This window comes from Hydra vulgaris, chromosome 08, assembly GCF_038396675.1.
Source record: "Hydra vulgaris chromosome 08, alternate assembly HydraT2T_AEP".
In the NCBI taxonomy this organism is placed as follows: Eukaryota; Metazoa; Cnidaria; class Hydrozoa; order Anthoathecata; family Hydridae; genus Hydra; species Hydra vulgaris.
In genome coordinates, this window is record NC_088927.1 from 47,732,501 (window position 1) to 47,755,839 (window position 23,339).

The following is a 23,339-nucleotide window of genomic DNA, read 5'->3' on the forward strand; positions in this document are numbered from 1 at the left end:
AAACAAAATATATTGAGATGCTTCTAATACTAGAAAATAAACAAAAAATATATTTTTTAAAGAAACGTTTGGTTTGTTGTTTTTAGTCTTTGATCACAACCAAGATCTAACAGTTTCTGAAATTTCTGATCAAATATCTTATTCCATCTATCCTATGTATTATTGGATTTTCAATATGCTCAAACAAAACTTGATTTGTTGAACATTTCCAGCATATCTTTTGCTAAGAAGTCAGCTAGAACTTATTGGCACGGTTTATTCAGTCACAATCACTTTTTTAAAAAGAGCTTATAATAGAAGTTTGTTTTGATTTAGTACACATCCAATGAGATGCAGTTAACTTTTTAAAAAACTCTTCAAATTTTACCACTTAACAAACTTTATTAGTCAAGTATTGGTAGCACTGTTAAGTTCTTCAAAAAAAACTTAATGTTTCAGTGGCAAAAAAAAAGCCTGTAGCACCAATATAAAACTTACCTACTGGTAAAAATTTCCAGTAGATGTTCCATCATCATAAGTAAATAAGGAAATGTTTAAGTTCAATGGATTTTTTGATCAGTTTATTATTTTTAGCTTATTATTTTACTTGTTCGAGTCGTCTGATCAACTTTGCCATCAACTCGAAAGCTGTTCATAGGTTTTATTTATTGGTTGCCAATAATAATAAATCCAGAAGATTATTTGGTTTACATTACATTAAAAATATTCTGTAAAAAAAAAAAATAGAATTAACGGATTGAGACCAATTTTTTTCCTCTGATCACAAAGATCTTCAAAAGGCTGTCTTCAAAATAGTACTTTATTATTTTGAGAGCAAAAACATACAATTCAATATTCTTCAATTTAATATTCTTTTCTATAAGACGCTTTTCTGTAAATGCAAAAAAATATGTCTAACCATTAGGAACAATCAAAAGTATTAAAGAGCTTGTCCAAGTTAGGATTGAGATTTCTCTTGGTATGTGCTTTGCTATGTTTGCAATATCCTTAACAAGAAGATTTTTAACTTTTTTGTTATTAGATTTGTGAGTTATAAAAGGTAAACTCAAGTTTATTGTAGCCTAAAATGGTTTTAGATTGTTGCTAACTTACTGAGATACTGATACAATATCTACATCTGGATTCACATGTAATAGATAGTAATTGTACTGAATAACTTAAAACTTTTTTTTTCATAAATTCAAAACAAGGTATTTTAAAACAAGGTTACAAGAATTTGAATAAAATATTTTTAAAATTCAAATAAATAATAATCTTGCAATCTAACTAAGTCCTAAACTGAAAAAATTAAACTAAAATAATCTTGCAACCTAAAAAAATCTAAGAATCATGTATAGTTTGTAGATTTTAAACACAGAATAACTGAGATTTGGCAAAACTTCATTTCTTCCAAGTCACAGTATATTATTGTATCTATATTTTTTTGTATCTTTATTTAGATAAAAAGTTAATAAAGTAAAATTATTTTTGGATTTGAAAATAAAATTAATTATTGAGCCTCAAAAAACAAAAAAAATTATATTATTAAATATTATACAGAGACATTGTCATTTATAATTAATATGTACTCGCACATAAATAGTTAAATATAAAGAAAATACCTTGCTAATGGTACTTTGCGATTGTGAGACAGCAAAATATCTTCAAGTTTTCCTTGAAAATCAATATCAAGTTTTAATGTTAAACCAACACAAAATGAAGATAGACATATAAATTGATAACCAGGCTTTCCATCAATATAAATTAGGTCTTTCATTTGTTCAAAGTTTAAGACATGAAATGCCTGTTCATGTTTAACTTTGTACTTTGAAAGAAAGTCGTGTAATGGAAGCCACCCAAAATATTCACATAAAATAGCTTTTACATTTTCTTTCATTTTATTTGTTGTATCAAAAGGAGGTAAACCGTTAGGTAACACTGGATTTAAGTTACTAAAAATGGGCATTCCAAATGGGAATACTCCCATTAATGGCGGAATAATTAATGGCGTGCGAGTGACATCATTTTGTTTACTATTTTCTATTAAAGGTGGCATAAATTTCACAAACTTTTGGTTACTTTTAAGTGCAATTTCTTCATTTGAAACTTTGTTTTGATTAGTATTTTGTTTGTTTAAACCTTTTTTTCTACAAGAGTTTCCATGAACACTATTTAAAATAGGAGTAGATGGAGATGAAAACTTTTTTAAATTGGTGTAAACACCATTGGCTGAATTGCTTCTTGTTTGATTTTCAATATCTTCATGTTCTCTAGGTTGTTCAGCTTGAAATTTTTTTTTGTTGTTTTTAATTTTCTTGTTCTTTTCAAAATGGAAAGATACATTAATAGTGTAACCAAAAACATTTTCGCCATTCATTCGTTGTAGTGCTCTAAAACAAAAACTACATATTTTATTCAACATATGCTTACTACAAAAAGAAAAAAAATTTAACATTACAAAAAAAAACATTTTATAATAAAAAAAAGAACATAATTTTACTTTTTATGCTTGCTACGAAAAGAACATCATTTAGCAATCAAAAAAACAAGTTCGTCTATTTGTTTTGTTTTTTACTTAAAACCTTTGTTTTGTGTTCGTGTGTTGTTTCAAAAAAACTTATTACATTTTCTTTCTATCCTCAATAAAAAAAAAAATCCAAGTTTATACCACCATTAATAAGAATATTAAAAATTAACTCTATTTCCAATTGCCCTCCTCCTGGAAGCTTTCATAAACACAAACACAAACCTTCAAATAATACCATAATTTACAAAAGTTATTATTTTTTTAATGTTATTCACATCAACAAGATGTGAATAACATTAAAAAAAAGTTGAGAGAGGATTGTAACTTTATTGTGGTTACAATCCTCTCTCAACTCTTTTAAAGTTGTTATTTAAATAATGAAATAAACAAAAGCAAAAAAAAGCAAAATCCATAAAAAAAAAGCAAAAAAACAAAGTACATAAAAAGGTTATGTTAAATTAATCTTTATAATTATAATTTTACAGTATATTAAAACTAATTTAATATACTGTAAAACAGCGAAGACTAAAAAAAAAGGGAAAACACAAGGATATTTTGATAACAGGAAAAACTACGCAGAACCGTGTGTGAAGCTGATAACTGAAAACATAATGGCAAAAATAAAAAATCTGAAACATTTTTTCTTAATATCTATATAAATAACTCGTTTTATAAAGTTTTAGTTCAAAACTTATTTTCCAATGTTTATTTAAGAAATAGACACAATTTGGCTTGGTACTTGATGATTAACATTTGACAAAATAAACAAAATACAAGTACAATTCGGGTTAAACATAAAAACTTTTTTTATGCGCCACAAAAAATTAATAAAAATAAAACATCTATATATCAATAACTTAAAAGCATTCTATAAGTTGCTTTTCATTAAAGCTACTTATGGTTTAAAGGGGTCTTAAAGCATGGAAATAAGTTGCAAGATATAAAAACAAGTTAACTAGAAAACTGAACCACACTAAAGTTTCATTTAAAAATTAACTTTTTGTAAATCATTTAGCTTAACAAAAATATTTACGCTTTATATTCACCTCATTAATAAATAATTAAATTTAATTTAAAATTAAATCTAAATGATAAAATCATGGTTGTTATAAATATTCATCAAATTGAATTTCTTGTAAAAATTAAAAATTGTACAACTATAAATGAAAAATTAAAAAATTTAAACAGACCTAAATAGGAAACCAATATTGGATTTGGAATCCTGTTTTTAATTATTTTAAATATTTATAAAAACTATAAACAAACATGAAAAGTTGTTTTCTATTTCAAAAAAATTTGTAAATAAGTTTTATTTAAACTTACTAACAATTACTGATATGTATTATTTTTTTTTTTTTTAAAAAAAGTTATTTTTAAGAAAAAAAATTTATTCTTAAGAAAAAATAGTTATTCTTTAAAAAATATCAGGTAAAACTAATGCACTTGGATTTGTCTAGAATGCTAGAAATTGAAACCTAAAAGGTTTCAATTTCTAGCATTCTAGTCATTTTTAAAACTTAAATAAGTATAATAAATGGAAAAATGATTTTTATTGTTTTAAATACTTTCAATAATTCATTGCTTATACAGTAAAACAACTTTGATAATTTTTTTATTATTCTTAGCATATTGTGACAACAAATAATTTCAGTAATTCCCATTCTTTCACTCATTCACTCTCACAATCGCTCAATTTTGCATAGCTTCTGAGACCAGCACGCCATTGAATAACTTGAATTATAGATCCATAAATAAAACAAATTTATGTTTTTAATTATTGTCATTTACAATGTCTGCTTTGCAGACATTGTAAATATTTTAAAAACTACCCATAAAACTATATTGCACAAGCTTATAATATAATGGTATCAAAAGATATTGAAATGGATTAAACCTTTTTTATATTACAGATTTCAATCAGTTATTCTAGGTGATGTCTTATCTAACTGGGGGAAAAAAGCCAAGGTGAGCCTTGCAAGATGCTATTTGCAGGATGTTATTCAGAGCCCTGAATTTATCAACCCTAATGGTGTCTGCTAAGTATATGCAGACAACACAAAAGTTCTCAGTGTTGTTTACAAATCTGAAAAAAAAAAAACACTTATACAAGACATTATGAACAGAATTGTCACCTAAACCAAATTTTTGCAAAACTATCAAGGTCTATTAATTCACTTTGATATATCTCTATGGAAACAAACTCTATGGAAAGCAAACAAATTAAATCAATATCGTCCAAAAAAGATCTGAGAAGGCCTAACATCCTAAACATCCAGAGATTCAAATCTATGGAAGGACTAACACAACATGTCAAACCATACCTTGAGCTTGCAATTACTGCTTCATATCATGCACTTTAACTTAAGAAAAATATTAAGGCACCCAAGAAAATACAAAAACGAGCAGATACAAACATGATAATAAATGATTTCATAATTTAAGTGTTTAATTTTGTGGTGTTTTTCAATATTTTACAATTCAACCAGGCCTAAACAAAATAGTAACACTAAAAAAATCAATTTAAAAACAAAGAATAAGGAATTTTTTTTAATTTAAAATAAATCATTCTCATATTTACATATCAGAATGATTTATTTTAATATCTTTAAATGATATGTTAAACTAACTAATAAAAAAAAATCATTACATTGCCATATATAAGCAATGATTTTGTGAAAAGACATTAAAAAACAAAAATGATAACTCTGTAAGAGTTATCATTTTTACAGAAACCGATTTTATTTATGAATGATATTTTACTAAAACTGATTCTATTGTGGAAAGAAAACTTATCATATCAGTGAGGAATCTCTTTAAACAAGTAACCTGAATCTATCTTAATGTAATAAAAATTCATGAAAAATTTAAAACCTAATAAAATCAAGCTTTATGAGAGTAGGACAAAATCAAGCTTTCTGAGAGTAGGACAAAATCAAGCTTTCTGAGAGTTGGAAAAACCTCAAGTGAAAAATCTCAGTCAAATCTCTAAATCTTTCAAGTCTTTCTAAAAAATTAAAACTTGCAGGAAAGAAAAATAAAACAGCAAACTTCTAATTCCAATATTCATATTCCAATCTTTTCCAATCTTCCCTATCTTTTCCCAAGAATCAAGTCTTTCCCCAAATATTTCACTATTGCATATTTATTAAATAAGTAGATATAGGAAGGAAACAGGAAAAGACAAAAACAATTGCAAATAAGTAGATACAGTAGGGAAACAGGAAGAGACATAAACAATTGTAAACAAGTAGATACAGAAAGGAACAGGAAGAGACACAAACTAGGGATTGCATCTCGAAATTCAAAATTCGAGAATTCTGGAATTTGTTTTGATAATATAGTTTCGAAATCTGAAAATTTTTCCAGCAAATTCCGAAATTAAAATTTATGTTTTCGTGCTCTCTAACTTTTAAATTGTGTTTTTGGATCTGTACATATAAATATTCTACATTCTAATTCTATAAGAAGAAATAAAGAAAACAATTGTAAACTAATTATCCTGCATAATACAAGTAGACATAGAGAAAACATTCCTAAATTGCAGTTAACGATTTTAATGTCTTTATTTCATATCCACATGTAATAACTTTAATATTTGGTATAACCTTGTGTTCTTATATTTTACGATTTTCAACAGTGTTGAAATTTGCTTATTGGAGTGCAGTGTGTATTGAATTATTTGGATCAATATTTTTTATATAGGTAAGCAAATAATAGCAGGACTAATAGCAGTTTTAATTTAACAACATTATTTGATAACTATTTAATTTTGATTTTGTTTTGTTTAACAAGTTAAATTATTATCAACAGTACATTTTTCTGTACTAGTTTTCGGGAACGACAAATATTTGGTAGGATGCATATACCGACCAATGATGTGGTAGATATGGAACTGTTCAGAAATGTTTTCAGAACTGCAAGAGAATATGTGGACAAACGGGGTTTTAAAGATCTTTTAATAATGGGTGACTTTAATTTTCCAAAAATTGAATGGTCAGATGGAGCAGTTCATGCAATAAATTCCAGTGAACACTCGATAGAACATCATTTCTCGGAAATAATAAACGACGAATTTCTAGTTCAGCACGTCGCGATACCTACTTTTCAACTAAACGAATCAACGTACGAGAATACATTGGATTTACTGTTCACAGTAAACAAACAAAGATTATTTCAAGTTGAGAGAAATGCGGTATTAGGGGATATAAGCAAAGGACATCTTATAATTTGCTTTAAATATGCACTCAATCACCATGAGACAAAAACTGTAGCTAGCAATCGGAAATATATTTTAAAAAAAGCTGACTTCGCAGGAATGAACAAATTTTTTACAAATACAGACTGAGTAAACATTTTTGATGCAATTAATGTCCAGGAGATGTACGACACGCTCATTTTTTATGTTAATGAAGCTTGTCAAAAATATATACCGTGTCACAGCTCGAAAAACAAGACTCGTAAAAGAATTTTTTGGATTGACAATGAACTAAAAGAACTTGTGAAGAACAAAAGACGAATGAGACATTTAAACTGTTGCACAAATTGGAAAAACAAAAATATGGTAAACGAATACAAAGCATCGTGTAAAACAGTTAAAATTGAAACGAGAAAAGCCAGAAAAAAATACGAACGCGTATTGGTCTACAAATCGATTAGAAATAAGAAGATACTATTTAAATATGTGAACGATCAACAAAATGTAAAGAGCTCAATTAAAGCGATAAAAAACGTCGAAGGAAATGTTACAAATACGACTAGTGAGATTGTTGACATTTTAAACGAAAATTTTCAAAACTCTTTCACTAGAGAGGGCGACCAAGCATTACCAGAATTTGGATCGAGATGTGGGGGTAATTATTTAGATTTTGACGAGAGTGCAATTAATTACAGTGACGTGGTAACAAGATTAAGCAAATTATCCATTGAGAAATCATGTGGAGTTGATCAATTGAGTACTATCATTTTAAAAAATTGCGCTGAAGGACTAGCAATGCCAATCACATTGATATTTATGTTTTCGATTGATAAGAGCGAACTACCTAAGCAATGGAAATTTGCGAACATTACCCCAATCTTTAAGAACAAAGGCAGTAAGCTAGAAGCGAATAATTATTGACCAGTATCACTGACTTCTGTGCCGTGTAAAATTCTGAGAGCATAATAAAAGACTCACTTTTGGCACATTTTACGAACAATAAATTTTTATCGAAGTATCAACATGGATTTGTTAAATCTAGATCATGCACAACAAATCTCATGGAAACTGTGGATTATTTAACAGAAAATATCGCACTGAATCGTCCGGTAGATGTGGTTTATTTAGACTTTGCGAAAGCTTTCGACACAGTGCCGCACAAAAGACTCGTTTTAAAATTAAAAGCGTATGGAATTACAGGAAAGCTGCTAAAGTGGTTAGAGGAATTTTTAAAAGATAGAAAGCAACGCGTAGTCAACGGTGATAGTGTTTCGAGCTGGCGCGATATCTACAGCGGAGTTCCGCAGGGATCGGTAATTGGCCCGATATTGTTTGTTTTGTTCATAAATGACCTGCCGGATAGAATACAAAATGTAGCCAAGCTCTATGCAGATGACACCAAAATAATGATCGATGTGAACTCAATAGAGAAAATAAACAGTCTTCAACGAGATATAAACAGTGCTTGGGACTGGTCTAAAGAATAGTTAGTAAAATTCAATAAAGAAAAATGCGAAATAATACATTATGGAAGTAACAATCCAAAACACGATTATTCTATGGATAATGTTGTCCTAGGACAAACTACTATTCAAAAATATCTAGGCGTATTATTCTCAGCAAACATGAAATGGAGACAGCAAATTATATCTTGCAGCTCGAAGGCAAATAAAATGCTGGAAATGATTAAAAACACATTTGTGAAACCGGATGTGCAGACTCTTAAAGTCTTATACGTGACGTTTGTTCGCCCAATAATTAAATTCGCGGTTCCAGTGTGGTCCCCTCAGCTTAAAGGAGAAATAAAAATGCTCGAGAAAGTTCAACACAGGGCTACGAGACTCAATCCGACTCTGGCAAAAATGAAATACGAGGAAAGACTGGAGATTCTTGGCCTCAGCCCATTGTGTGAACGCAGACTTCGTGGAGATTTAATCCAGACTTATAAGTTATTAAATAAGATAGAAAATGTGGACTTTTTAAACGGTTTCAAGCCTTATGATTTTCAATTATCTAGAGGAAACGGTGTCAGGTTTGAACGCGAAAAAACAAAGTGCAACTTAAGATACTCATTCTTTACTAACAGAATAACAAAACCATGGAATAAACTACCTAAAGATGTAGTCAATGCAAAATCAGTAAACAGTTTTAAAGCACAATTAGACAATTGGCTCCTTTTAAATAAAATTAATACTGACACAGCTGTCTAAGTGTGTTATTAATACACACACTCATCATCTTTGGGCGGCTACAGCATCTACTACTACTACTACTACAACATCCTAAAATGTCTTCCAAGGAAAGTTCTTCGGAATACACAAAGCAATGTAAAAATCAAAATTCTGTTTGGATTCATTTTTTAAGAGGATCAAAAAAAACAGCAAAATGTAAAATATGTTATAAAATAGTAAAAACTGCTGGTTCAACGACAACACCGCAGCACACAGATTTAAGAACAATACACGATATTAATGTATTAAAACGGGATGTCGTGCAAGATGAAGGTCCAGAAAGCAGCACACCAAAAATGATGATTACAAACCATTTATTCAACAAAAAAGATGAATAACTTTCTGCAATCCTTTTACGAATGTGTGCCTTAGATAATATGTCATTCAAAGTTTTCTGTACGCCTATCAATTTGAGAAATTTGTTTTTGGCTAGAGGCGCTCGAGATTATGTATTACCAAAGTCACCTAACTCGATTTGCAAAATGGTTTTAAAATACGCGCAAAAAATGCAGGTTAAAATGATGCAGGATTTTATAAATATAAAAGAGGATGGAACAAGATTTTGCTTAACTCTAGATAAATGGACATCTTCATTTAAATAACATCAGAAACTGATGTTATTTAAATGTGAATGTCCATGGCAAGAAACAGTTTTGGAATTTAGGTTTAGTACTCTGAAAACCACGTTGCAATGATATTCTTCAAGTATACGTGAAACAAGAATTTGGAAAACAGTTGAAACTTATTTTGAACACTAGAACTAGATGGAATAGCTTAGTCGAAATGCTTGAAAGGTCAAACAAGCTAAAAAGCTGTGTTAAAAAAGCATTGGTTGACATTGCATCTGATATCATTATTCTAGATGCTGAAACTTTGTTGATTAAAAATATTATCTATGCACTTTTCCCAGTGAAGCTTATTGTTGTAGCCCTTTGTCGAGAAGATGCAAATCTGCTTTCTGTCGATGCAGCATTTTTTTTTTATGCTTGAGAATTTCAAATTTGATGAACTTTCATTAAAATTAAAGAAGAAATTAGAAGACCAAATAAACCAAAGACGAACTAATGTGTCTGGAACTCTTCAGTTTTTACACAATGGTGGAAAAAGTGAGAGTCACGCATCTTTCACTAGACCTTTGAAAAAAATAATAACCAAACTAAGCCTTTAGCATTAATGAAAAAGTTGGAGAAAAAAATTGAATTTATTGTTCAACATAATGTCCAACTCAACTCAACAAATAATAAATAGGAGCTTAATTTCAAAAATTAAATCTGAAATGAAATTCTTTGAAGAGAACGGCGTTCGTGGCAAAATATTAGAGTCCGTCTACTCATATTTGATTTTGATTCCGCCATCGAGTGTGGAGTCTGAGCAAGCCTTCTCAATTGCTGGTAACTCTTGTACAAAAGTTAGAACAAGACTAGGAGACACAGATTTAAGTGATCTCTGCTTCCTCAAGGCATATTTTAGGCAAATAAAAAAATAATTTTATATTTGTTATTATTAAATGATACCATATTAGAATGTTTCTGTACTAATTGAATTTGACATAATTTTATGTGCCATTTTTATTTTTAAAGAAAGTATTTTTTACGCAATAAATAACAATGAATTATCTCAAGTTATTTTTATTATTTTATAGCAGCAACTGTTTCCCGTAAAGGATTAGTAAGTAAGAGATTAAGGCTACTAATTCAGGTTATCCTGCTACTGGTAACATGTAACCCAGTACAATCTGCTTCATGTCCTGCTGCCTTGTAGGATACACCTTTTTAGGCAAAGGCTAGGAGATGCCAACTCCGATTTAAAACACCCCCTGCCTTGGGGCTCTTGGTTGAGTAAAGGCTAGAGATGGTGTCTCGATAAAAATACTCATCTTGGGCAGATGTTAAATGCACCCAGCTACTGTCTTGTAGAAGGCCTCCTAGGCAAAGACTTAAGGGGAAAACGGATTCTATCTGTTGACCAGCCTCGCACCCCTTCTTCATCTATTAGGCTGGCGCAGATGTATTTTTAATACATTGTTTCCAGTTTAAGATGTTGAATGCTGGATCTTCTTGACTCAATGCATGGGTTTGCTTGTGTCACTGTTTTTATGACTAGGCAACTCATTCTATTATCTCCTTATGAGGGTACAGCTCTAAAACTCAGTTTTATGGTTCTGAGGCCGGCTGGTAGTCAGGTTTCCCGAACTCTGTGGTAGCTCTCAGAGAGGCTGATTCCATCAACAGCTGAAAAATATCAAAGTATTAACAGTGCCATGTTGCGCATGGATGGTGTCCCTGTTTGTACTTTTGGTGTGCATTGCGGAGGCCACATTTGGAGCCCTTTGTTACGGCTTAGGGTTTATTAGTAGTAATGAGGCAATTAATTGGGCTATTAAACGGTGTTCTGAGTACTATCTATGCTTTGAGTCAAGTTCTTCAATCTGATTTAAAAATGAATAAAGTACCAAAAACTATTACACAAAAAACCACCATCATCACCAAGTTCTCTAAACCTATCATTCACTAATATTCGTGGTCTTCGAAGTAACTTTTCTTCTGTTGAGTCTTATCTCTTGCAAAGTTCACCAGACCTACTTGCTCTTTGTGAGACTAATTTGAGTTCGGCTGTCTCATCTTGTGATCTTAGTGTTGATGGTTATCTTCCTCTGATTTGTAAAGACTCCAATAGTCACATGCTTGGCCTGGGCATTTACATTCGTAAGAATTCACCTGTTTGTTGTGAAACTAGGTTTGAACCCACAGACTATTCTTTCATGTGCTTTCGTTTAGCACCACTTCACTCTATTGCCTTTCTCTTTGTTCTATATCGCTCTCCTTCATCTCAAGACTGCACTCTTTTTGATGTTATTTCTGATCATATTGACCAAGCCCTCTCTCTTTATCCATCAGCTAATATAGTTGTTGTCGGTGACTTTAATGCTCACCACTCTGAATGGCTTGGCTCTAGTGTCAGTGACTCTGCAGGCATTAAAGCCCACAACTTTTGCCTTTCTCAATCCCAAACTCAAATAGTCAACTTTCCAACTCGCTTTCCTGACAACTCTAATCATTTACCTTCTCTACTCGACTTATGTCTTGTTTCTAATCCTAGTCAGTGCTCAGTTTCTCAACATTCACCCTTAGGTGCTTCTGATCACAGTTTGATCTCTTTAAAACTAATATCTCATTCTTCTTCATCACCTGAATACCCCTATTATCGAACCTCTTACAACTACAGTAAAGCTGACTGGGATTCTTTCCATGATTTTCTTTGTGATGGCCCTTGGGTAGAAATCTTTCAACTTCCTGTCGACAAATGTGCTTCTTACATAACTTCGTGGATTCAGGCTGGCATGGAATCTTTTATTCCCTCTCGACGATTCCAGGTCAAGCCTCACTCTCCTCCATGGTTTTCCTCACACTGTGGTGCTGCGATTGCCAATCGAAACCGTTACTTCCATATTTATTAGCAAAACAATTCTCCAGAAAACAGACGTCTGTTTATTACTGCTAGAAACAACTGTAAAAAGGTTTTGTCTAACGCCAAAACTCGCTATTCTCAGGTCATGAAATCTTGTATCTCATCTCAAAAATTAGGCTCTCGTGACTTCTGGAGAATCTTTAATAATATCAATAACAAGGGTAAATCTATAATTCCACCTCTCTTGTATGGTTCAGACTTTGTCAACTCACCTAAAGACAAAGCCGAACTGTTTGCTAAAAACTTTTCATCAATATCATCTCTTGATTCCACTAATTGCGTTCTACCTGATATTGCCAACAAACAGGTTGATCCATTGCTTGACATTCATATCACTCCAGCATCTGTATCTAAAGTGATCTCCTGCCTAGACTCTTCTACAGCTTGTGGCCCAGACAACATACCTGTTATTGTCTTGCAGAAATGTTCTCCGGAGCTGTCGTCTATACTCTCAAAACTATTCAACAAGTGCTTATCAGAGTCTTGTTTTCCAGCCTGCTGGAAAGCCGCATCTGTTATCCCTATCTTTAAAAATTCTGGGGAGCGATCTGATTCGTCTAACTACCGTCCCATAAGTCTTATTCCTATCATAAGCAAGGTTTTTGAATCTTTAATTAACAAACACTTAATTTCTCATCTTGAATCTAATAACTTACTTTCTGACCATCAATATGGGTTTCGATCTTCTTGTTCTACAGCTGATTTGCTAACAGTAATAACTGACAGGTTTTATCGTGCATTAGATAAAGGTGGAGAGGTTAAGGCCATCACTCTTGACATTTCAAAAGCTTTTGATAAAGTTTGGCATGCTGGTCTTCTCCATAAGCTTTCTTCTTATGGTGTATCCGGCAACATCTTTAAAATCATTGAATCCTTCCTTTCCAATCGTAGCATAAAAGTTGTCCTCGATGGACAACACTCTTCTTCTTATTCTGTAACTTCAGGGGTTCCTCAAGGTTCTATCCTTGGCCCTTTTTAATTTACATTAACGATCTTCCAGATATTCTCACATCTAAGGTAGCATTGTTTGCTGATGATACTACCATTTATTCTTGTCGTGATAAGAAACCAACACCTTCTGATTGCTTGAAGGGGGCATTTGAGCTTGAAAAGGATCTCACTTCTGCTACAGCATGGGGCTCACAGTGGCTGGTGAACTTTAATTCAGATAAAACTCAATTTTTTTCAGCCAATCGTTATCGCAATAATTTAGATCTTCCTATATTTATGAACGGTGATGTACTCGATGAGTCACCTACTCTTCATCTTCTAGGATTAACTCTTACTCCCAATCTTTCTTGGAAACCATATATCAAATCGGTTGCAAAATTAGCATTTGCTAAGGTTGCATCTCTTTATTGAGCTTGACACTTTCTTACTCCAGATTCTATTCTCTATCTCTATAAATCTCAAATCCGGCCTTGTATGGAATACTGTTGCCATATCTGGGGCGGATCTTCTAATGATGCCCTTTCTCTTTTAGACAAGGTGCAAAAACGCATTGTAAACATAGTTGGACCTGCTCTTGCAGCCAACCTTCAACCACTATCACATCGTCGTAATGTTGCTTCTCTTTCTCTTTTCTACAAATACTATAATGGGCACTGCTCTAAAGAGCTAGCATCTCTTGTGCCATCTACTATAATTCATTCTCGTGTTACTCGTCATTCAATTAAGTGTCATCCTTTTTCTGTGACTGTTCCTAAGTGCTCCAAAAACGCTTATTCGTCTAGTTTTTTTCCTCGAACATCAGCTCTTTGGAATTCGCTTCCTTTATCTTGCTTTCCTGATTCATATAATTTGCAATCTTTTAAATCGTCCGTCAATCGTTATCTTGCTCTACAATCTTCATCTTTTCTCTTACAGTAACTTCCAACTTTAATTAGTGGCTGCTTGCAGCCTTGTTGGAAGCGAAGATGTTTAAAAAAAAAAAAATAATAAAAATTGATAAAGTAAAAGAAGACTCATAATTAAACATTAATACAACCTGCATTTAAAGTATAGTAGAAAGATTTTTTTAATATGACATTTTGAAAAAGCTGAAGCTCTTCAGGCATTAATCTGATTACCATCCAAAGTTTAGTTTAATTTTAGTTTATTTAAGTTTAGTTACTCCAATTCTTACCCACAATTAAATTAGAACTTTTTATTTCAGTTTTTCTTTTCCTAAGTAATTATCATTACTTATGATTCTCACCTGCCCTATTATAGGATTAATTTAACCTAATACAATCTGCAGCATTGAATTTTATATGTATAATGAGAACTTATAAAGATCATATCATAACCACATGTAGTTAGCTACAGTGGCATGATTTTTTCAGTGTCCATGATTTCTGTCAAATTTTACAGAAAATCAACTCAATTTCTCAGATTTTTACTGAACTTATTTCTATATTCCTATATTCTTTTAATTAAATTATTTTATGTTCACTCTCTCCAACACCCAATTACATGACCACCTTAAACTGAATTGAGATAATATATGTTTTCTATATAACAGAGTAGCTAGCAAATATTATAAATAGTAATTGAGTCAACCTGTACAAAAAAAACTGGGAAATTACTGATAAATTATTGCAATTTCTCAGAAGAAAAATTATTTAGTTAATTATTAGAAAGTCATTTACTGGTAAACTGGTATTACAATCTCCCTACTAATAATATTATAACGCTATCAATATAAATACAATATAAATACTATTGACTGTATTTAAATCTTTGGTTTATCTCTCTGACATTAGCAAAAAATTAAATTTAAAAATAATTACTTACCTGCGAGCACAATCAACATTTGGAAAATTAATTATAGCTTTATTATTGCTAGGACTTTTAAAAGCTTTGACTTGAATCACTTTTCCTCCTGTATTTTGTGAAAGTAAGTTTAACCGTTGTGTTATGCGTTCAAATGATATAGTTTTACAGTGAGGAATATTGAATACAGCAAGTTGATTCGACTCTCTTGTTTCGCTTGTCTAAATAATTATAAAATAATGAATTAAAGAAAAGTTTTCTTGTTTGAAAGTTTTTATGTTTGATCTACACTATATTAATATTTATCTATCTGTGAATAATAATATAGTATAGTGTGCAATATATATATACATATAAATATTGCATATTTGTAGTATATATGTATATATATATTACAAATATGCAATATATATGTATATGTATTGCATATTTGTATATATTTTTTTCATATTTTTTAGTGCTATAATTCTAATCCAACCATATACTCCTCAAAGCTTTAAAATATAAGTTCGATAAAAGAAAAAAACAATCATTTACATTTAGTCATTAGTTAAAAATACTCAGTTACATTTAGTCTGGTTATAAAAGAGAACAAAAGTAATGCTTTCTTAGCATACACACCCAAGAGTCAGGTTGTAAAAGTAAACAAAATTAGGTCTTTCTTAGCATATATACCAAAGTGGAAATACATTTATTAGTTGTTCTTCGTAGAGTTTAATTTTACATTTTGGTGTTAAGTATGTTATTAGTATGAAGAATTTATTCCTATACAGCCACTGTTCCTTTTTTTATCCCCGTCTCTAATTAACGATTAAGTCGGTTAACATCTGAAAATAACAGCAGGTAAAACAGGTTTTCAGTATGATACAGTTTATTATCTATTTCATATTTTATGATTGTATACAAAATACAAACAAACAAAAAAATGATGCTCAAAGCAACTTTAAGCGATTGGCATCAGCAAATGGCTTTCAAGGCTGGTGCTTGAATAAATGGTAAACCCATCAACAACCTGATGCTGATGAATCAATGCACATCTGCGTTGTGATTAGCTTGATCTTGATCTTATGATATTTGATTTTATCAAATATTTATATTTATGTTTACTTATTGTGTTACTTGATATTAGTAGGAAATGCATTTCTTAAAAAGATGTTAAAAAATGCCATGATTATGATATTCCTGTGTCAAAATTTACATAAAATTTACTGCTAAATCCACTTCCATTCAGAAGGGATACCTCTTCTAAAAGCTTTACCTCAGTAAATGATAAAAAGGTTATCATTATACATTATAATATGAACTATTGTGATTTATTTTTTATTTTACTTTATTTTTGATCGAACCTTTTTTATTTCAGTTTAGAAAATTGGTTTGACAGTTATAAAGAACTTTCAAACTTTTTATAAAACTTTTAGGAAAACTAAAAAACAAGACTTTCTTGACACATAACTTTAGTTAGAACGTTACTAGCCTTAACAAAACCAAGAAAGTTATTTATGCATTAAATATAAATACATTTAATTTTTCTAAGCAAAAAACAATTTTTTTTACCCTTAAACAGTCCAAAATATTAGCTTGTATACAATACATTATCTTGTATACAATGTATACAATACATAAGCTTGTATACAATGTATACAATACATTAGCTTGTACACAATGTACACAATACATTAGCTTGATACAATGTATGAATACATTACCTTTTATATAATGTATACAATACATTAGATTTTACACAATGTATTCTATACATGCACTTGTGAAAGGAGAAAAATAATTGTTTATTTTACTTATAAAAATCATTTTTTTCATTAAAATATAATTAAAAATTTTCATAAAATAAGAATAATAATATATAATAATTAATAAGACTATATATATAACAATATAAAAGGTAATGTATAAAAATTATAATATTTACTCACAATATTTATTTTTAACAATTATTTTTAAGATATAATATATATTTAATAATTGTCAATAATAATTAAATATAAACAATTTTAATTAATATGATTAATAATTAATACAAATTTTAAAACATTTCAACATTTAATAAAAATACCATTACCATTGGAGTATGCGGCAAAATACTGTCTGTCAATACGTCAAAACATTCAGTCTCATGTGCATACTGGAGAAGTGCTTGTGAAGCTTGTTTATTATGAAGTAATATAACATGCAAGTTATAGCGATAACGTAGATCCGATAAATCAGCAACAAAATTGATATCTCCAGATATAAGTAAAACTGTTGCAGGAGATTGGTAAGATTGTGCAAATCGCCTTAATGCTTGCTTTAACTTATCATCTGCTGCATTTTTAGAAGACGCATTTATGTGAATAACATTTACCTTGTATAATAATAGGAAATTATGATAAATTAAAAATTTAAGTATATGCATTATAAAAAAAACCTTTTTCCTTTAAAATTTTCAAACTATTGGAAACTTAAAAGAAACATCAAAAAATAATAATATATTGAAAACTTTAATAAATATAATAAAATAGATTAAATAGAATAAAATAAAATATCTAAAAAATGACTGCTATTTAATCCTTTAAATGGAATGAAAAAATGATATTTCTGAATTTACCAATTTATTTTATAGAAAATTAATTAATACTTGTGCTTTATTGAGATCTTCCAGAACATGCTCACTTTCTTTTTTAGTGTCACAAACACAAATAAACTCTGCTTCTTTGCGGCCAGGATAAAACCGATCTCGCAATTTTTTAACAATTGCTAGTGCAGATTTGTTTTTTGGAACCTGGCAGTTTTCTATATCCCAAAAAACACCTATTGGCACAACATTGTTGCCACTATGAGAAACAGGAGGATTAATAGAATTCAGTTTGGCTGTAGAATCATCTAAGTAACAAAATATCATATAAAAAATTTAGAAAATTTTTTTATAAAATATTAATTAGAAAAAAAAATTAATTAAAACACCAATGAAACAACTAATAGATAAAATAATATTATTTCATCAGTTTGGCTGTAGTTAAACTTATGTTAGACAACATGAAATGAAAAACAAGAAATGCCATAAACTGGGCTGCTTATAATGTTTATCAACTGTCTAAGAAAAATGGATGTCAAGGTTGTAAAAAAGTTCTAAATCTTTTTTGAAATAACCTTATATAAAAAAAGCCATTGTGCAAATTTTTATTGGATATTTTTCATAACTTTTTAAATGTGATAAAATTAAAAAAAAATACATTTTGTTGAATATTCAGGATGAGAATGTCTCTCCATTTCATCTTTATTGAAGAAAACAGCGTTACACTGTAAAGTAAAACATTTAAATTAAATAAAACTAAAAAATCAATGCAACAAATAAAAGTAATTCCAAAAACAATATGTTTATTACTATATTATATATATATATATATATATTTATGTATATATATATATATATATATATATATATATATATATATATATATATATATATATATATATATCTATATATATAGAATGGGATAATCGCAAACATGCCAATAGCAACTGCAATACTCATACATATCTAAAATCATGTTGCATTTGTTTCTACAATGCTGATAAATTGAAAGTGTCATTTCACATTGTTATTTTTTAAGAAAACTATTGATGCATTTATAAAGTAGTGTTCAAAATATCTTGGTATTTTTATTTGTGCCGCGCTTTATGTAATTAAACTTTAAATGAATGAAAATTGCAAGAAAACTATTGATGCATTTATAAAGTAATGTTTAAACATCTTGGTATTTTTATTATCACATTTTATGTACTTGAACAACTTTAATAAAAAGTTTTTTTAAACTAGCGTTTTAAACATCTATTTTTATTACGGACTTGCTTTTTTAAAGAGGGAAAGAAAAGTTTTTTTGTAATTAAACTTTGAATGAATGATAATTGAAAGATAAAATAGCTTTCAAACAAGTTATTTAAAAAAAAAAAGTTATTTAACAAAATCAAATTAAAAAAATTTATTATCTAATTAAAAGCTTTTGATAAATACACGTTTAACATAAGAAATTTTTATAATTTAATTTCGTAAAAACGCTTGCTAATTAATAGCAGTTGGCATAAGTTAATAGAAAAGAAGGAAAATAAAATTCAACAATTAGACTTTTAAAATGTTGCATTATTGTTATGTTAAATTAAAAAGTAATTATCAAAAGCTATTTCATTGATAAAAAGTAATAATCTTTTGAAAACAAATGAACAAATTAGCAGCAAAAACGTTGCTAAATGAAGAATTGCAAACTGCAGCAAAAAAATCAATTTAAATAATGAGTAACTTAAATTTAAGTAATAAGGTAAAAAATAAACTAATTTATATAGTCGCCCTTCCAGTAGCTCTTTAAAAGATTCGGTAGACTTTTGTCATCGGGTGACCACCAGTGTACACCACTGACATTAATATTGCTGTGATACATTTCAAGACTTATGCAAGATAAAAAGATTGATGATTTTTTTGAAATTTGAAAGCAAGTAGCATTTTATTGATAAACTTGTTTCATTTTACCATCACATTGGAACTAGTTTTAGTTGGTTTTATAAATTTTTTTCTATGATGGAGAGACTTATGTTTTAACATTTTTATGTTATGAATTAGTTTTCATTTAACACATTTGAGGACAGAAAAAAATAATTTCCTAAAGTACTCCCCAATTGCCGAGACAAGTTGTGTTCAAATTAAAGATAATGTTTAATAAAAATATTTGGGCTAAATTTCTTTGATTAAAACTAAATAATAAATGCATACCAATAAAATTAAAAACTTGACTTTTTAGCTGAAGCTTGTCATCTCCATTTTTTTTGGTTCTCGGAGTCTGCATAATGTTAGTCGCAATCTGCAGACTTCATAATTTATTTCATGCATATTTAATTCATAACAGTTTTGGTGTATGATGAATTTTTTTTTTTCAAGATATCTTTTTTTTTTCAAGATATAAGTTTTTTTTTCCTACAATCAGCAAATCAAATATTTGTATAAATTTTTACTAAATCCCAAAAAATATTTGTGATACAATTAGAAATAAAGTTATGAATTTCATTTTCGATTTTATTAGCGCAACTTGTTTTTAACAACATAAGGACGATTTTTAAATCATTGTATCTTTCATATATCTGTTTAGATTTTTTTTTAATATTTCTTGAACCCATAATTTTTGTACCAGTATTATAGAGTCCTATATTTCCTTTTTATAAAATATTGTATTTTAAGTTGACTAATGTCCTCCTGTTTTGCTCGAGAGCTAAATAAAATTAAGGTAAAATGCTAAATAAGACTTTCATGGATAACTCTTACATAAAAAGTTGCCTTCATTATATATCTTATTATTTTTATCTTTTTTAAGCAATGAGTTTATTTTTTTTTACATTCATGTAGGCCGCTTATCGCTATGTTTTTTTTTTCCTATCAAAATGATGTTTTAATTAATAACTAATTTGGATAAAGGACAGTGTATATTAGAACAAGTAAGTGAAGTCATTAGTGGAACAGCTGTAAACGACTAAGAGAAAAGTAGTGATTGATTATATTAGATAAAGTATTAGAGTACTAGTTATACTATTTTGAACAGATATTCAGTGTTAAAGTAGATAATTAAGAGAAGAAAGTGGGAACAGCAGGCCTTGTTTTAAATCATTGCGTGTAGAGCAATTTATGCACGCCTTAAGCGATTTTATGTAAGCAGTAGGCGATTTTTTATCATTTTTTAACTTTTAAATTATTCTATAAGCGGTAAGATAATAGAAGTAATTAATTTAAAAAAAAAACACGTTTATGTAAAAATATTTGTTACAAAAGTTTGAATGACAATTATGTTAGATATAAGCGCTATTTACTAATAAAAAAAAATCAAATACAATTAATAAATTTATTTTTAATTTTGTTTTTATTTTATTGTAATGATTGATTTTTTTGCTTGAAAAATGCTGTTACTTTACCTTGAAGCAAAGATAATACAATTTAATTTTATTAAAAAATATATGATTTTATTCAAAATCAATTTAATAAATATATATAATTTAATTTTGATTTAAAAAACATATTTAAGTTTATTAAAATTAAAGTTAATGATTTAAAAAATATATTTAAGCTTATTAAAATCGAAGTTAATATAAAGTTAAAGTTGATAAATTGTTTTTAACCTGTAAAATTTCTTTAAAAATATTGCTAAAATTATTCAGTATTTAAATTTTATTTGTTCTTAAAAACTTGCTCATTTTTATTGCAATTGTTTTTTTCAGTTTTCCTTCCAAAACATTTTTTTTTTTACTCATAATTAAATTTTAAATAAACGGCTGCATCAAAAATTTGCACAAAACGTCAGTTAAACTTTTTTTTTTATAACGCAAGTTGAATTGATATAATTTTAATAAACGATGTTTGGAAAAATTTTGTTGCTTTTACCACAAAATGATTAATAAAATAATAAACTTTTAATAAATAAAGTAAATAAATTAACGTAATTTGTTACTCGCAAATTTTTTTTTTAATAAAAAATCATTTATACTTGCAAAGCTGCAATTAGAAATTTAAGAAATAATCATTTGAAAAATCGAAAATTTAACATATTTTAATTCATTTATGCAAATGTCAAGAATAGAAAGAAATTTGTTAATATCAAACACTTTTAAAAATGTAATATTAAATTTAATTATTTAATATTAAAAAAATAAAAGAAAATAAACATTCACCTAAAAGTAATAATAAAAAAGAAGTTAAATAACATTTAACTCGTTTTGCAGTAAATAATATTGTTACAGTAATTTAAAAAAGTTAATGTCTTTAAAAAATAAAAAAATTAAGAGAATTTTCAAATTTCAAAAAAAGTCAAACTCATATTAGGCCGTTGTGTTATACATTTTTTATTTAAAACAAGGCCTGGAACAGTATATCTGTCTTATTACAAAACAAATTTATTTATTTTTTTGCTTAATTTATAATTAATTTGTTTTAGAAGCCAGCCAAAATTACGACACAATTATGCATACTTAATGATTAGAATTCGCAGCCAAAGGAAAAATCAAGGCAGTACAATGCGGTTTCTCGTTTTATAATTAGTTTATATGGTTTAATAGAGTTGTTCGTTTTATGTTTAATTTTAACCATGAGCGAGACTAGGTTTTTTCAAACCGAGATGAGATCGAGACGAGAAGTTAGTACTTCTCGTGAGACCGAGAGCGAGACGAGAAATTTAACAATTTTTGAAAACAAATTTATTAAAATCCAAGTAAAAAAAAAAATGTAAACATGGTTTTGACAAATAGACACAAATGACATTTGTCAAATGTAAACAACTTTTTCAAATATTAGCTCAGATTTTTTTTGCCAAACTTTTCCAACAAGACAATGTTTTCTCTGATTAAGATGATTTGTTCTACTTTTTCTGGGTGTAAGTTGTGTCTGGATAATTGGACAAAATTTGAGCTAAAAACTCTCTTTGATTTAGTCAAACTTGCTGAAATAGCTAAAATTTGTCTAGCTAATGAAGAGAGTTCTGGCAATGTATTTGAATTCAATTTCCACAATCAAGAATCAGAAAGTCTTTTTTGGCATCAGGGAGATATTCATACTGGCACATTTCGCTCAAAATAGGATTCAGTTCAGATGTTGGCTCTTGTGTTTCAAGTCTGACGTTTAACTTGCGCTTCAGTTTTGAATTAAGGGACAAATCTGCTGAAAGGACTCTGGCAACAGGTTGGCACTCAACATTATCCTTAACCTGTGAGGCTAACCATTCTTTTGTTGTTTGAAATTTTTTGAAGAGCTTCAAGTAAAGCCCCTTTAAAGCAGAATTTAAATAGTTTACTGCAGCACTCAATAAGTTTCCAGAGTGACAAAGAGGAAATCTTTTCTCAATGCAGCTTTTCAAGTTTTTTTGCATACAAGACACCGTAGTCATTTTTTCCATCCGTCTCAATAAATTGATCAATTTTGTCATGGATTAAATAAAGAGAATCGGCGACAGTGTTAATTGTTGGAATAGACTCAGCCGACCACGTTTCTGTAGCTTCTTTAAGTGGTGCCAAAATTTCTACTGCTCCCTCGATTGATTCCCACTGTGATGCACTGATGGTCTTTGAAGAAAAAATATCCTCACTTACACATAAGATGATAATTGCACTCTTTAGATGTAGGACAGAAGCCATGCAATCCAGTTCACTATTCCATCTTGTGTCA

General features: G+C 29.0%; 1 protein-coding gene across 3 annotated transcripts in view; it reads right to left on the minus strand.

Annotated features, from left to right (window-relative positions):
• LOC100201018 (meiosis regulator and mRNA stability factor 1) overlaps positions 1-23,339 on the minus strand; it is a 111,213-nt gene that overhangs the window by 59,003 nt on the left and 28,871 nt on the right. For 2 of the 3 annotated variants that reach the window (XM_065803838.1, XM_065803837.1), the window contains exons 5-9: positions 18,382-18,448; positions 17,787-18,031; positions 17,232-17,513; positions 15,176-15,375; positions 1,602-2,369 (exon numbers count right to left, since the gene is read on the minus strand). In XM_065803838.1, coding sequence (XP_065659910.1) covers positions 1,602-2,369; positions 15,176-15,375; positions 17,232-17,513; positions 17,787-18,031; positions 18,382-18,448 — 1,562 coding nt within the window. The remainder of the gene's footprint in view (positions 1-1,601; positions 2,370-15,175; positions 15,376-17,231; positions 17,514-17,786; positions 18,032-18,381; positions 18,449-23,339) is intronic. The other variant, XM_065803839.1, reaches the window with a different exon arrangement.